This window comes from Catharus ustulatus, chromosome 4, assembly GCF_009819885.2.
Source record: "Catharus ustulatus isolate bCatUst1 chromosome 4, bCatUst1.pri.v2, whole genome shotgun sequence".
Lineage (NCBI taxonomy): Eukaryota > Metazoa > Chordata > Aves > Passeriformes > Turdidae > Catharus > Catharus ustulatus.
In genome coordinates this window covers 56823258-56838993 of record NC_046224.1, presented here as the reverse complement: position 1 = coordinate 56838993, position 15736 = coordinate 56823258, and the positions used below count along the sequence as shown (strand labels likewise).

Below are 15736 nucleotides of genomic sequence, written 5' to 3'. Positions count from 1 at the left end.
ATTGGAAATGAAGAGGAAATTGAGGCAGTATCTATCTGCAGCCAGGCATTTGATGAAGATTACTGTCAACTATTATGCATTTAAGAGTTTTCTGACTTTTTAACTACTTATATTGCCCTTGCAGTTAGTGTGAGGTTTTAGATGTGTCGAAAGCTTGCATTATGGAAAATTAATCTGCAGAATAATGTAGCATAGACTGATTCAGTAAAGGATTCATTTCTCAACTATTTTGTTGGGATGTGCACATTTATGCCTTTAGAGAAAACCTGAGTGTAATTTATTTCTGTCATTGCATTTAGGGACTGAAATTTTGACTCAGCTGAAGAGTTTTTTCCATAACTTTTCATTCCTAGCTGAGCTGTGTTCTCTGACAAAGGTGTGCTCTATAAACTATTTTTCATATCCTTTTTCTTTGAATTCTAGAGGCTAAGACAATAGAACAACAAAGTGGCTACACATTTGACAACAAAGGACTGATCACAGCATTTAATTTTGCTGGAAATACTCCCGGTGGCAACTGAAGGATCGGCTACAAAGGTCAATGGGAAGAGTCTCATCATTACATTTTCTTGAAACCATCATGACTTCTGAGTGATGGGGAGGGTAATTTAATGCTGCTGAAGGTTTTCTGGAAAATAGCGGTGTGCTTCCCCCACCAGAATGCTCTTTCTAACCAGCTACTGTAATGTACAAATTCTTGTGGTGTTTTTATAATTTGATGGACTGAAAGGAAACGTTCGTCCTCAAGGAACCTGGATGACCGGGAGGGGCCAGGCTGCGTCTAATTGAGTTGCACTTCTCAGGTTTTTGCTGTGCAGAATTAATAGATTCATATGGATAACAGTGCCTTCTGTTGTACATGGATTGCCTGAACAAATGGATTTTGGAGTGCATTATAATTTTTTAAGTGTAAGGACATTTCTTGATACACTGTAAGCCTTGGTTCCATGTTTTCCAATCACCTGCTGTTCACGGTTCGGTTTAATTGTTTGTTGGTTGCATACAAATTGCTGGGTTCAGAATATTAGCACATCTTCCTTATTTGGTGCAGACCAAATGTGTAGAGGGAAGTGTCTGTTGGAGTTGCAATGCATACACTGGTTATGTCAAAGGGTCTTAACAACGTGGCAGATTTTCCCTGGATGCAGTAGTCTTAAATTGTTTCTCTTAGCCATGAATTCAACTCACTTGAGTTACAGTGGCTTGCCTGGCAGGTGGCTACCCTAAACCTACATCAATATTAGCTCCTGCCTGGACAAGTGGTGTGGCCCTCTCATGTAGATGTTCTACATGACATTTTATTTCTGCTTTTATTGATAGATATTGGATTATACTTGGGATAATCTCTTTGGTTTTTATTCATTCATTACCATTCCAGTGGTAGTACTGAATAATGTGGTACAAAATATTTGCAATATTTTATTTATTTTGATAGAAGGAGAACAGCTCCAAACTTACTGTTACACTCTGTCATGGTATTTCTGATCTGCATTGCAGTTGGTTATTCTTGTTCCATGCTGAAATTTCCTTATTTGACAGATTCTTTTTCCTAAATTTTGAAGACTGATTTCACCAGTGGAGGTATAGACTAGATATTAGGAAAAATTTCCTCATGGGTTGATCACAAATTGGGACAGTTTGCCCAGGGAAGTGGGAAGAATCAACATCCCTGAACTGTTTTAACAACACATATATCTCGCACTTAGGGACAGGGTTTACCAGTGAACATGGGGTTAAGAGTTGTGCTTGATCTTAGAGGTCTTTTCCAACCTAAAGGATTCTGTAGAACAAAGTGTTTGTGGAGAAGTTCATTTAGAGAGGAAGTGATAGCAGTACTAATTTGAATAGGTGCCCCTCCTTTAGGTCTACTGGAATCACAGTGATGTAGCAAAAAGCAGTAGGGGTGCATTAGAATGTGAACTTTGGATTGGAGATAAAACGTTTAGACCACATTTTGTCTCTATGTGTTAATTTCTTTATGATTTAAAAATATTCACCAATCAATTTTAAACACATACTAATAATCTATATCTTTACAACAGTGTCTCAAATAAAGTCTTTCCCATACCCCATAAAATTTTCCACAACTACAGTAAATTACAGACTGCTGGCCCTGTGCAGTGTTGAAGCTTTCATTTTGTCATTCTGGTTGAGTGTGATAAATCTGAAGCTCTCTGTGCCTTGGCTTCTGGAAAAGGCCAGAGGATCTCTACCTGTTCCCTCGGGAATTTTCCCAGCCTGGCAGCTGTGGGGCAGAATGTTCCCTCTATGCTTTCCTGTTTTCTGCAACTTTGTGTCAGACTCTAAGGCTGTTTCTATGCTGCTGCTTTTTTCCTTTTTTTGCCTTTCCTCAGCAGCTACAGAGTCAAGTTACCTGGTTCATGTAGCTTTTTCATTGATGCTACTTAATGGCAACAGTGCATATGTCTCTTTTTTAGGCCTGTTGTGCAAAATTGTGAGAATTCCAGGCTTAGTATTTCCAAAAGGGAACAATCTGTTGAGCTTCATTGGACATGCTCTTTAAGGTCAAACAGCAGAGGGCCAGGATATCCTTAATTTTGAATGTCAGGTTATGAAAATTACAGGTCACTTGCTAATTTAGGCTTGGGGGTGTATTGACTGAGACTGTAAGTAGGAAAGCAATATATCCAATTTGTTGGGGAGTTTATCAGAAACCACAAAATTTTTAAAATCATTCGCAAATTTAAGAAATGGTTTTTGGATGTTAAGGGCGCTGGTGACTTCTCTCTTACCTGTCAATTGAAGTTAGGTATTAGGCAGGTAAACTGTTTAAGCCCTTTATTTTTTTATTAAAAGAAACAAGACTGTCAGGTTGTGTTTCTTTCAAAGCCCATTTGCCTTCTCTATACTGGCATGCAGAGTAGAAGATGGATTTATTTTTCTTCTGCTAATGAGATTGCTTGCACAGTCACAGGCTAATATTTAGGAGTTGATGTGTTCAAGGTAAAATCTGCTTTTACATAGCATCATCTTGGTGTCACTCATCTGAACCGTGGCTGCTCCCTAGTTCTGCTTCTTGTATACTTTTCAAATCAACTGCTCAGAAAATTTCATCCAGATGTTTCATACAAGAGTTTAATCAGCAGTGTGGAGTTGGGAATCTTTGTTATCTCTTTTGCAGTGGGGTCAGAAATGTCTGAGGGAATGGCATGTAAAAAGGTTAAATGCCTTTCCCTTCCCAGAAGATTCATGAGCAAATGTTTCTACCGGCAAAAGCAAATGTTAATTATTTTATTCCTTTTTTTTTTTGAAAAGGGTTTTCATCCAAAAAGATTTATTGGGCTCTGGCCTCCACTTAAGCATATGGTTTTCTTTTAACATGATAAATACCCATTTGTACACGATCATAAATAGGTAATGGATTTTTGGTGTTTCTTTCTGAGCTGTGTCCAGCTTTGTACTCTATTAAAGGGAGAATAATACAAATGTGCATTTATTGTCTCACTTTGAAGCCGAGGTAATCATGGAATATCGGATACCAGCACTGCCAACCAAGCATGATGTATTTGACATTGGAAGGACAGAGAATCATGAATGTATTGCAAAATAAAACAAAGGCTGATAACTGGTGACTTATATTGCCCCATGCCATATTCACAAAGTGTGAAGATGATCCATGTGGGCACCACAGTGGCTTTTCATAGGAAATTAGTGTTACGGGGGTTATAATCATAGCAACTTACATAAGCTGCTTTTCCAGATAAAATTAACTGATCCTGGGTGTTGAACTGCATATGCTCTTTTGTCACTTGTGAAAGGAAAATAAGAATCACTGCATGTTTGGCTGCCTCTTTTTGCTGTCTCTCTCTCAGCATTGAAGTACATTGCTTGCTTTCATTACAAAGCAGAAGCTTTAATCACAATGGCCAGCCTCCAGGAAGAGTGCAGAATATCAAGCTGAGGAAAAGGTTAAAAAATCCCAAACCTCAACAATCCTCCAAAAGCCACATGTGCACAATCTGACTGAAATGAATGTGCTTTGGGAGTGTTAAGTCAAAATATTTAAAGAATGTCACACAAAATGGTATTGTGAGATTCTTTGCTTTAGGGAAAAAGGCTGCCTGTGGGGTGCCAGGGAGCATGAAATGCTCTGCTTTAGGATATGCTGTTTGCCTGTGAAGTCCTGGCAGTTAGTGACTCTGGATTCCATCCTACATTGTAGAGGAGAGATAGTAGGGCAGTAGAGGATTTTTTTTTCTTACTGCAAAGCCAGAGTCTGTCTTGAGATTGTCTTGAGCCAAAGGAATTGTAGACAACATGAATTATTAACTGTCCTATTTCCAGAATACTTTTCTTCTTTTTCTTCCCTCCTTTTCTTCTTTTGTCAGCCATGATGTTACTGGATATTTCAGGGAGCTTTCAAAATACCTGAAAAGGTAAACCTTAAACAATTTTTATAAAATCTTTTTTTTGAAGCAATGCAATTTATCAGTTGCATTTCTCTGTGTAGAACCGTCTCTCATTTGGCATACACAGATGATACAGAATTTCAAAAACCCCTCACTTGTGCCTGGGGTTTGATGAGCCTCTCTGAGATTTACTTCTTAATGTGGGCACTTTGAAATCCCCATACCATGTACTGAAATTTTCTCAAAGGATAGGCAAAAGTGCACTGTATAATGAAGTTTTCATTCTGAGATCTTCTGTTAATATTTGGCAGTCTGGTGCTCAGCTCCTCAAGGACCTCTGTCTCTGATTGAGGACATTCTTTGAGTCCAAGAGTCTGTCTCTACAGGGAGGCAGAGAGTCGATTTTTCTTCACTGCAGAACAGCATACAGCAGGCATGGCTATGAACTCCTTAATCTTAGGAGTGAAAATAGCATTCTTTTCTCGGGGATATCAGCTTTTAATCCCAGGTGGGATGCAGCAGAGATGCACGTTCCATTGTGTTTAAGGAAACCAGACACTATTCCAGATACCAGAAATTCTTAGCATAAAGCCATATCATAAAGAGGATGTGTGAACAGGCCAAGCTACTTGCTTTGGATACCTCTTCCACTGCTACTGCTTCTGTAAAACCAATCAGGGAAAGCCAGTGTAAAATGAAAGAAGAATGAAAGCAGTGCTGGAGCACTAGACAGGCAGAAACTTTACTGGCCTATGGATCTATTTCTGATACTCACTTCAAATACACACAGATACTCTTCAAATACGATATACATCATCTATATGGATGTCAGTACCCTGACTGACAGCCACTAATGTGAGATGAAGAGTTAATGTGATTTTTCTCTGGCAGAAATCAGATACGTCCCTTTAAAAACACTGGAAACTGCTTGTCCTGACTGAAAAGCAGTCACCAACATGAGACACACAGTGGGATTACAATCTCTCTTAAAGATTGTCAGCATACCTCCTAAAGGGCTACTGAAAGTGCTCTTTGTCTAGGGAGCTGGCCAATGAACTCTTCTTGGACTAGAAGAGTTATGGGGAGCACCAATACTGAGAGAATCTGCAGGCATATATGTGGTTGTGATGAACTGGGAAATGATCCATCTAAATTCAGGGGATGCTTTTGATATGATCTGAGATCTGAAGCATCCCCAATGTTAAGTCTTCAAGAGAAGTGTCCAAGAACTTTGTCCCGTGCCTGCCTTTGGGAAGAGAATGTACTTGAGCAGCCCCAAATTTGGTGGATGCTTTGAATTTGAGATCAGAAAATAATTTTGATTACAAGTTGTTTGTAACAGAAAAATGAGATGGAAGTGGTATATTAATGCTAGAATTCTCTTTGTAGGTTGTAGAGAGGTTCACAGTTTAAGTGTTTGGCTCTGTTCATGGTGGGGTAGGAATTAAACTTTCAGATACCTGGATTTCTGCAACATGAATACAACAGTGTCAGCTGCAGGATTCACCTGGGAGAGTGTCAGTCAGGGGCTACCTGCTGGAGCATCTGGGTTGTGTTACATGAAATGAAATGCAAAAACTGTAAGAGTACTTGATAGTTAAAGCAGTTGAGCAACAAAAATTTTCTTGAAATGAGATTTTGATATTATTCTCAGGTACATTTTAATTTTCATGTTTTGTGCCCTTATACAAAATACAAAATTTCTGCACAACATAGAGGTCTGTTCATTTCTCACAGAACTGTTTACCATTGAAGGTGTCTATCCAAGAATTGTTCCTCATTTTTAGGTGTTTTCAACATGTTTGTTAGTGAAGTTGCATATATCCTTTTTTCACCACTTTTCATGCACAGAAATCTTGGAAATGAACAGTGCTTTGGAAAGAAAGGATTATGTATAAGCAGGTTATTTTTAGAAAACAACTGTGGCTTCTGAAAGAAATACAAAACCGTAAATATTTATACAAAAGTGCATGAGGTAAAGAAATTAATGTAAGACAATATAAGCAAGATCCATTCTTTGATCACAGCTGTAATGTTTATTTTTCATTGCCAAATAGTGTGTGATACTTGCTTTTGATTGCATGTGCTGTTGGAATAACACCTAACATAAATCACATGTAATGTTTTGGGGACTCAAAAAGAGACCAAAGAGGCCATACACATTTCTTTTGATACTAAAAGCAAAGAGATGAGCCCAGGACTGCTGTGACTGGAGGGAGCCTGCTATGTGCTACATTAGCAGATTGAATTGCAGGATCATCACCTTTGTAAAAAGCCTGAAATACTACACTGTTGGTTGGCTTTGAGGGCAAGAATTGACAAATGCAAAGCATGCATTGATGACAAGAACAACCTCTTCCTAGCTTAAAGAATTCTGTACAGTGTTCTCTTAAGCTGTGCTGAATTTGCTTTAAAAACAGTAATAAATCTTATTGCTTAGGTTGAATGTTACATCTGTTGTGCATTTATATGGGAAGAATAATATTTCTTAGAAAATGTAACATGCCACCTACCACGGAGCCAAATCTCATTTTATAGCTGCTTTTCATGCAGCCATAAAACTTCTTTGCAAGAACACCCGAGAATTAATTTTAAACAAATGTGTGTGTTATCCAGAGGAATATGTGCATTTGTAGCAGTGTATTTGTTAATCTCTGACTCGTGAAGGCAGCTGTTCACTTAGACACATTGGCTGTGAAGGAACATAACCGATGTTTGATGCAGAACATCCGAACACAATTCTCAAAATACCAAACTAGTGAAGATAGTCATCTGCACCAGAGCTTTGACCAGTCTTCTGTGCATGGAATTCATAAAGAAGACACTTTTACCAGGCTTCCACAGGACAAGAAATGAATTTTCCAGGCTGGAACTGCAAGCCTGGTATTTGTATCAGTGGAATATTTCTCTGGTGGTGAGTTGCACTGATTGATAATGCTTGTCCTTTACTGGATGGGCCACTTCTGTGTATCCTCCACAGTCTACCTCTCTAAAAGCAGTGCTTAGTGGTCCATGTTTTTTAACTAGGGAGGCTGAATTAATGAAGTTTGCCCAAAGCCGTAGCAACGTGTTGCAGCTGGCATGAGAAATCGAAATTCTGGCTCTGTGTAAGTACCTGAGAGTTTTGCTATTGGCTCTAACCAAGCTAGGATTTTACCCATGCAATTTGCTAGGTCCTGGTGTTTGGATCACTGCTAACACCTTCCACAGAAGCTCTGCCAGAACATAATTTATGAAATTGCTCAGCAACAGCAAGTTCCACTATTGAACTGTGGTTTTAATCAGTCTAGCAGTGACACTATTTAATTGCATTTTGTGTGGGTTGCTTGGTATGACAAGCTGTCCTGGAGAAAAAATGGTTCTCAGCACGGTGATGAATGACATCCCAATTGCTAATTCCCCTTGAGGCTTTGAAGTGAACCTGATGGATTGGAAGCAGAACTCCAGATGACTGGCAGTATCATCTGGGCCATATGTGATGGTGCAGGTGGGGAAGCCCCTCTGCAGGTATTTACAAATATCCTGGGTTGGTTGTGAGCTTGTAGATTGTGATTTCCACTTCTAACAGGCTCTAAAGAGTGTATGTGTTTCTGAAGTAAATATTTGGCTCCTGTGCTGCCTCCTGCCCTCTGACAGTGTTGGTCGTTTTTGCACTAGAATCACATTCTTAAACTGCATTTTAACTCCCAGTCTCTTAAAATGGTAACTTGTTTCATTTGGTCCCCAGAAAGGGTGAAATAAGATCAGTATTTGCTTTCTCTTGTTGCCAGGTATGTTAAATGAACAATTTAAATAATTTGATTACCCATTTGATTAAATTACTGGGACTTTACCCAATGTCATGCGGTTTCCTGCTGAATTTTTTTTTTCAGACAGAGCTCATGCTACATGGTATTGTGTGCACATCAGGAAAACTCTCCATAGTCACATCAGTGAGATTCCAAGCAAAATACAGGGTATGGAAAGATCATATCAGTATATGAATAATGGATGTTTTACTTTTTTATTAAGTACTTCTATCTCTCAGCACCTTGTGGAGCAGAATGTGCAACTACAACAACTAAGGGTGCCTGAAGCAGTTTCTATTAAATAGAAATACTCCATGCTGTCCTTTTTGCACAACACACCTTGCCTTGCACCTGCCTGCCTTGAGAGGTTGTGTTGCAAAGTGTGGTAATGAGGCCAAATGTCTGCACCTTTGTGTAGGGATTTGAGCATGGCCATGGGGCTGGCATTGGGCTCTCAGAGGCAGTTCTGCTCTGCAAGAGCTGTGTCCTCACAAGGAGAGCACACCCTGTGTCTCATGTTCCTACTGCCATAAGGATCTTCCTGAAGGATGCAGGGGCTTAGATAAAACTGCAGCGAGAGTAATCTGAGAACACTGCAGTGCATCTGACTGTGTGCTGAACTCAACTGGTTATCACCATCCTTTGCTATGTATAGACCACTCAGAAATGTGTCAGCATGAGGTGAGATTAAACAGAGACATGGAGTCTAGTTCCTCAGTGTGACAAGGATCATAGTTCTGCCAAACAAGATTCAACTCGGGGTGAACAGCATGGTTAGCTCAATTTCTGTTACTGTTTTGAAGAAAAACTGACAAGGATCTGTCTGCACCATTGTGATGGAAGGAAAACAAAAAGCCAGCCTGGCCAAAAGAGAATCCATGCACAAGAAATACCCTGAACATTGATTTCACTGGAACAGCAAGCATGGAAATCACTGCAAAGAAGAGCAATTATTCCAAATGCTCAGTTACAGAGTATTTATCCCAATGCATTGTTAATCAGAAGGTTTACTCATGACATGAAGGTAAGACTAAGGTTACAAAGAGGTTGCAAATGCTTTCTTATTGTGCTCCTCTGATCTGTAAATACTTTGGAACTCAGGGCTGCCTGAGCCACCAGGTTGGAGGCTCTAAAGGAACTTTCCTGGCTACCAAAGGTTGTTCTGTCAATAAGAGAGAATTTTGCACAATCTCAGGCTGCCTCAGTTATTGTGGTTTCTTCTTCCTAAGTCTGATGAAGGCTCATTTGATTTTTTGTTTAATGGGATTTTCTATTGGTGATTGATATTCTCCTAATAAAATACACAAACCTTTGACACTGTGTGGCTGAAGTAGCAGCAGTTTTTGGTAGCAAATCATGCCTGGCTGCCTGTTGCTGGAGTGCTTGTGTTCGTCTCTGTTCTGATTAGGCTTTGTTACCCTCTTGCTTTGCTGTCTGTTCTGTAGCTTCACAATGCAATGGTCTTCCTGGCCATCAGGATGTTGTCTTAGATCTTTAGCTTCTGCTTTTTGTAAACATGGAAATCTTCTCACTTAATTGCGATTCTGGATTCTTCCATCTTCTTCTCACACGTGCACCTCTTGGGGGTTTGTGATCTGCTGAATTAGGAAGAGCTGTGGAGTGGTGCTAGAGTTTTGTCAATAGATACTCCCGTAAAGCATGGATCATGAGATTCTTTTATTTCTTTAGATACACTTTCATGTAAAAGTGTTTCAAATAGATTTTGTGCAGGTTTTTTTCAGTGTTTCAGGACCAAATTACTGAATCAAGGCCCAAATCCTTATATGATGAAATTCTGTAACTGTACTACAGGTTAGAAAAGATACAGAAAACATGAAGAAAACATCCAAGATCAACTATAACAAGAAAAAGACAGCATTACTTTGCTTATAAACTGTAAATACTTAGTATTTATATTTAAAATATCCCCATATTTTTGCTCTGTTCCAGTTTTGGGCAGGGGAAGATTTCATTTGCTTCTGCTTTTTATTTGGATATGGAACTGTAGTTGACTTTTAACTCTGGATTTTACTTTATGACAGTATTGCTGCAGAAAAATATAGCACCAGATACTTAATATCAAAGAATGTGTGCTAGTTTGTTTTTTTATTGCCATTTTTGTGTCTTTCATCCAAGGTCGCTTGTGTCATGGGACACCTGAGTCCAAGATTTATTCTGCTCCCAGAGATTGCCTAACAGTAAGCTAACAGTTCAGAATCTAAAGAATTTTTGAAGCTATATTAAAGCATAGGGAAGCATTTCATCCTTCTTTGAATGCTTTCTGTTTCACAACATAACTTTGTACAATAACATTTTCTTGTTTTTAAATATCCCCCTTTTGGTCGAGGGAAAAATAGAGGACAGAAATCAGCAACTGTGGACCTTTGATGGTATACAAATGAATGCTAGGATATGGAATGCTAATAGTTAGATAAGGAGAAAAATAAGCACACTACCTAATTTTAGGCACCTAATTTAGATTAGGAGTCTGTCTTGTTGGGTTTTTGTAGGAGGGTGAGGGATAGCCAGAATTGTGGTCCTAAGGCATCAGATGCTCAAAGACATCCTCTGGCAAAGCCTGCTTCCATCTCATAAAGCTCAGGGAAATGAACCATCCATGTTGGGTGGGGAATTCTGCTAATGTGAGTGCACCCCTCGTGGGTTTATTTTGAAGAGGAAGAGAAACACTTGGATTACAATGTAATTAGAGAAGAAAAGTCTCCGCATCTTGTTTGCTGATTGTGTGCAAGTGGGTAGTCAGTTTTGCTGATGTTTGTGCATAGGAGAGATTCTGAAACATGACTAATTTGATGCATATGCTTTGTCTTGCCGTGGTAAATTAGAACCTTTCCTTGCCCAGGTGCTGAGCTGTAGCTCTTCTTGATTTAAAGTGCGTTGTGTTGCCTTAATTGCACCATTTATCATGACTTTTTGGTGCTTTTTAATTTTGCTTTTTACTGTCATTTTACTGCATTCAAGTCACATTCATCAGCCAGCCTGAATGATAATCTATGAACACCGAAGTTGTAGGACCTTGAAAAAAGATCATTGTCATGAGGAACTTGGAACTCTGCAGGACAGAAACACCTAAAGCTGTGTAAGGTTCTGATTCTGAGTTACTGAAGGTGTTGAACCTGTGGGCAGATGGTGTCCAGAGCTGTCTTTCAGAACTAGGGGAAAGGCCTAAAAAACAGGAAACAGAGCTCTTGAAGGGGTATGCTATAGAGCTGAATTTTCTATCAATTTCTGTTACTATCCTTCCTTCAAGACTTGGAACCAGAACTTAGTTCATGTCAGAAGGGAGCTTAGGAGGTTCCTAGTCAACCTTCAGCCCAAAGCACGGCCAGCTCAGAGGTCAGAGAAGATGACTCAGAATTGTATCCAGCCAGTCTTTCTGCTCTTTCTGTAGGATGGGCAGGGGGAATTCGAGGGTAGCAGAATAACTTGGTTGGCATATGTGGGCAGAGATCATTAGGAGGGCAGGTGCTTGACTTGTTCAAAATATGATAATGGCAATAATCTTGAATGAAGTGGCTCTGCTTCCAGCAGAGGATAATTATCCTTTGCATTTGAAAGGATATGAGCAGGAGAAGCAGTAAGCATTAGGCATGAGTCGGACTATCATGCAGTTTCTCACTGTGGAAACCACAGCTTGCTTCAGGGAGTGTTGGCTTCAATCACAAGGGTATGTCACTTCCTCAGAGCAGGGCAAAAGCTGAAGCATGAACTGTAGGGTTCTGTGGCATCACAAACTATAGAACTGTGGGGAAAGGGAAGGTGTAAAGGGAGAACCCACTTGAGAAACCAGTGGCTCTTTAGACTGCAGAGTGTCAGCAGGTGTCTGATACATTCTGCTTGCTGAGAGAAGCAGGTGGCTTGTTATTCACAGGAGAAAAGAAGAAGTATCTCTCTGACAAAAGATCTGAGTATGGGAGATCCAGATGAACAGAGGGAACTCTGGAGGTTTCAGGGGAGATAGGTTGTGACCCCCATGTTCTTTTCCAACAAGACAGAGCATGCTGGTGAAGGAGAAAAGGCTAGACAGGGAAATACTGGCTTCTGGGGGTTATGAAAGGCACCTGCAGGCATGTACTTTGTTTTACTGTCAGGGAAAGCATAGGCACATTCCTGACCCTGAAAGTGCTTAAAAAGTAGCATAGAGATTCACAGAAAGCACAACTGCATTCTTCCCAGTCTCCAGTTTTGCTATCAGACTTCACTTCTTTGCAATGATCACTCATGAGAGATGCAGACACATACTGGACATATAACGGGTATAATGTTTATTTGTACAATGTATTTACCTCTTTATGGACATACTGAAAAACCAGATAGAGAAACCAGGCTGTGGGAGGATCTGGGTGTGGCATTGAGGGGATACACAGGTATAGGCAAGTTTAGGGAGATTTTTATTGGCAAGCTATTAATACAGCTACAGACAGAGCCCGTTCTTTCTCCAGTTCAGAACACATCTGTAACTCCTAAATCCTTGGTGTTACCTGTGGGGAAACACTCTCCCTCTGGTACCAAACCGAGATCTCCACCGCAAAGCTGAAGCCTGCCAGGTGTGGGTCCAGCCAAGGGGGGCAGTTTGGAAAGCCTGTCCTGGGCTGTGGCAGTGTCAGCATCGTTCCAGCTGGGAGGGATGGAGGGACAGGGATTGAAGGCGAGTGCCGGACACGCGTGGGCAGCGTGGGAGCGGCCGCGCCGCTGTCCGGGGTGCTGAGCGCACCGCGCCGGGGCTGCCTCTGTTGTGTTCTTGTCTCATCTTTAAAAGGTGGGCTGCTCTATAATCTTCCTGCCTGTAACATCTCTGTGTCATTTCGCAAATAGTGTGGCCCACTGGAACCCAGGGATTTTCACCGTGGCAGGTAACTCTGAATATGTCCACCTAGAGCCATGTTTCATATCTCCTCACAGAAAGCTGCTATTATGGAAATAGCTATCGGCTAAGCTGAGCACAGTGGGGAGCTCTCAGGAAGATGATTCTTCTGAAAATGCCTGTGAAATTCTGCTGAAAATGGCTACACCAAAGCAAGGAGCAACTCCTCTTGTACCATCCCAGCACATCAACTGACAGAGTTGCAAAACCTGAATCCTTAAAATCCTGACTGAACTGATTTAGCTGAGCTTCTGTATGCTCTTGATTATAATACTTGATTGCCTAGAGCTGCTCACAGTACCTAAAAATATCTGATATATTCAAACTATCAGCAACACATCCAACATATAGTACTGAGTGCCACCCACTGGCTTGAAATATTTTTTTCACCACGTGCCTGACTTGCTACAGGAGTCAGAAGGCAGGAGAGAGACACTCAGGAGTGACATTGAAAGGAAGTCTCCCTCATTACTTAATTAATGTGTTGAATTTGTTTAGAGTTTAAAGTTTTGTAGTACTAAAAGCTCTTTGTGAGGTGTGATTGTTTAAATGGGTACTATCTCTCTGATGGTATTGAAGTGCTGCTTTGAATCCAGCAGTTCCTAGGAAAGCTGATAGCAAAAGACAGTTCTACAGCTTTTATTACATGCTTCTGTCATGAAGTATGAGCCCATGTTAGGCTCAGCTGTACTATTCTGTAGGTGAGTAGCATTTAGAGATTTAACCTTTTTAGAATAAGATAGATTTATTTTTCACTTCAATGTGTTCTTGGATTTCTTCTGACAGAATATGTATGGCAGTCAGGCTCACAGTCTCAACACCCAGCATCATCTTGATTTCCTAGGCCAACTGAGCATCCAAGGGAGGAGTATGTGAAAGGAGAAGATCCTAGATCTCTAAACACATGCTTTCTGATGCTGTAACTTCTGTCAATCATCCCTTTTGGCACCTTTCTGAAAAACCATTGTTAGTAGTCTAGGACATTTTTCCCTTTTGTTCTTATGTTTGTCTTGCATTGGGTTCTGTTTCAGTTTAATTCAGGAAATGACAGAATGCCTTTATTCAGAATGGCAAAGCCTTGGCTGTAAGAGTCACAATGTTGATTTGCAGCCTTTTATATACAATAACTTTATTTCTGTATGTGCAATTGCAGGAAGGAGGTGATGTTTCATCTACAACAATCTTGCTTTCAACATGAGGGCTTGTCCTCAGGAGTATTGTTAGCATGGGATGTTTTTGTGTTATATATTAGATTTCATGTGATTCTAGAAATCTCTGCTTCATTTTCCCCACATGTTCAAGTAATGGCTGTACAAAGGAGGCTACTCATCTTGCCTGTGTCAAGCAAGAACTCATTTCAGCAATTGATGTACCATCACCCAGTCTTGCCTGCAGGACTCTATTCTGCATAGGGAGAGTCAACTGTAGAGGAAAAGCTCCAAGAATGGAGTACAACCATTTATAAACCTGTGACAAAATGTAAAACGTGTTTCCCATTAAAAGTTGTGCCTGGGGGTGCCTAATGTATAATTTTTCATCCTGTGATCTTCAAGAATGACGTACATGTGACTTTTTGGGTTTTTTTTATAGTGGTCATGTTAGGAAGATCAGGTCAGGCAGATCTCAGCTAGCTATCAAGATGATTTGCATTCTGTATGTCACCAATTTGTCAATTTTTCAGTCCCAAAAGGCTAAATTTTTTATTAGTTCTGACTGCATGAGATGATAGGCACAGGTTTATTTTCCCTATTCTTTGTAGTATTCAAAGTCTTGGTGATGGTGGTTGCAGGAAGATACCTGATACCTTCAGACACTACAATGTTTAAATGAAGTAAGATATGATTGTCTGGCTAGCATGTTCTGTCAAGTGGAAGAGAACTTTGTTAAAGCAGAGCAATATCTATCATGTCTCTGTTATGAAATACTAGTTTTCTGACCTGATTATTCATGTGGCGATTTTACAGAGAGACAATGGTCTCAACATATCACTCCTTTTCCAGAGATATTCACCACCTAATTTCACTGGTCTCTGGTGTGCCTAGACTGCAGGGAAAATCTTATGTGCTTTTTCTTCCCTGCAAAGCAGGAAATTGCCAATTATGCGTTATCAAAGAGATGAGATTTTGGTGGAGAGCTCTCTCTGTGCTTCACTGTGATACAGTTATGCAGTAAATTTGCCGATGGCTTTTGGTGCCCAACAGAATCCACACCCTAAGGCTGAGTAGCAAATGTTCTGTTTTTAGAGAACATGTCTAGGTAATGTCTCTGACCTTCAGAGGCAACAGATTAGCTGTGGCAGTGTGTTCATCCTAATGTACAAGGGCAAGACCTACCTAAAGTAGCTGGCCCTGCTTGGAGCAGGACATTGACCTAGATGTCCTGCAGACCTCCCTTTCCATCTTAAACTATTCCATGATTCCAGTAAAGCTGCCTGAGCATGTAGCCAGCAACAAAGGTGCTTTTTACAAGCAGCGCTGGAGCCGTTGATGCTGCAGCTGCCCTTGGGCAGAAATTTGTCTCCAAGTGCTGTCTTTATTTCTTCTGAGGAGGATGGAGGCCCTCAAGAAAGACAGTTTTTGGGGACTTGGATGTGGTGTGCAGGGATTGAGCAGTCTGAGCACTCCAACATACTGCAGTCCTGACATGCCTCTGCCTCCCTGCATCCCGTGCTTGCTCCCATGGATGGGGCTGCATGG

At 40.5% G+C, this 15736-nt stretch overlaps 1 protein-coding gene across 2 annotated transcripts in view; it reads left to right on the top strand.

The window, feature by feature from the left end:
• The window catches only part of IPO8 (importin 8), a 48389-nt gene extending 40388 nt beyond the window's left edge, over window positions 1–8001 (top strand). The window contains exon 25 of one of the 2 annotated variants that reach the window (XM_033057679.2): window positions 424–8001. In XM_033057679.2, the coding sequence (XP_032913570.1) occupies window positions 424–521 (98 nt within the window). In that variant the 3' untranslated portion in view covers window positions 522–8001. The remainder of the gene's footprint in view (window positions 1–423) is intronic. The other variant, XM_033057680.1, reaches the window with a different exon arrangement.
• Window positions 8002–15736: the final 7735 nt, after the last annotated feature.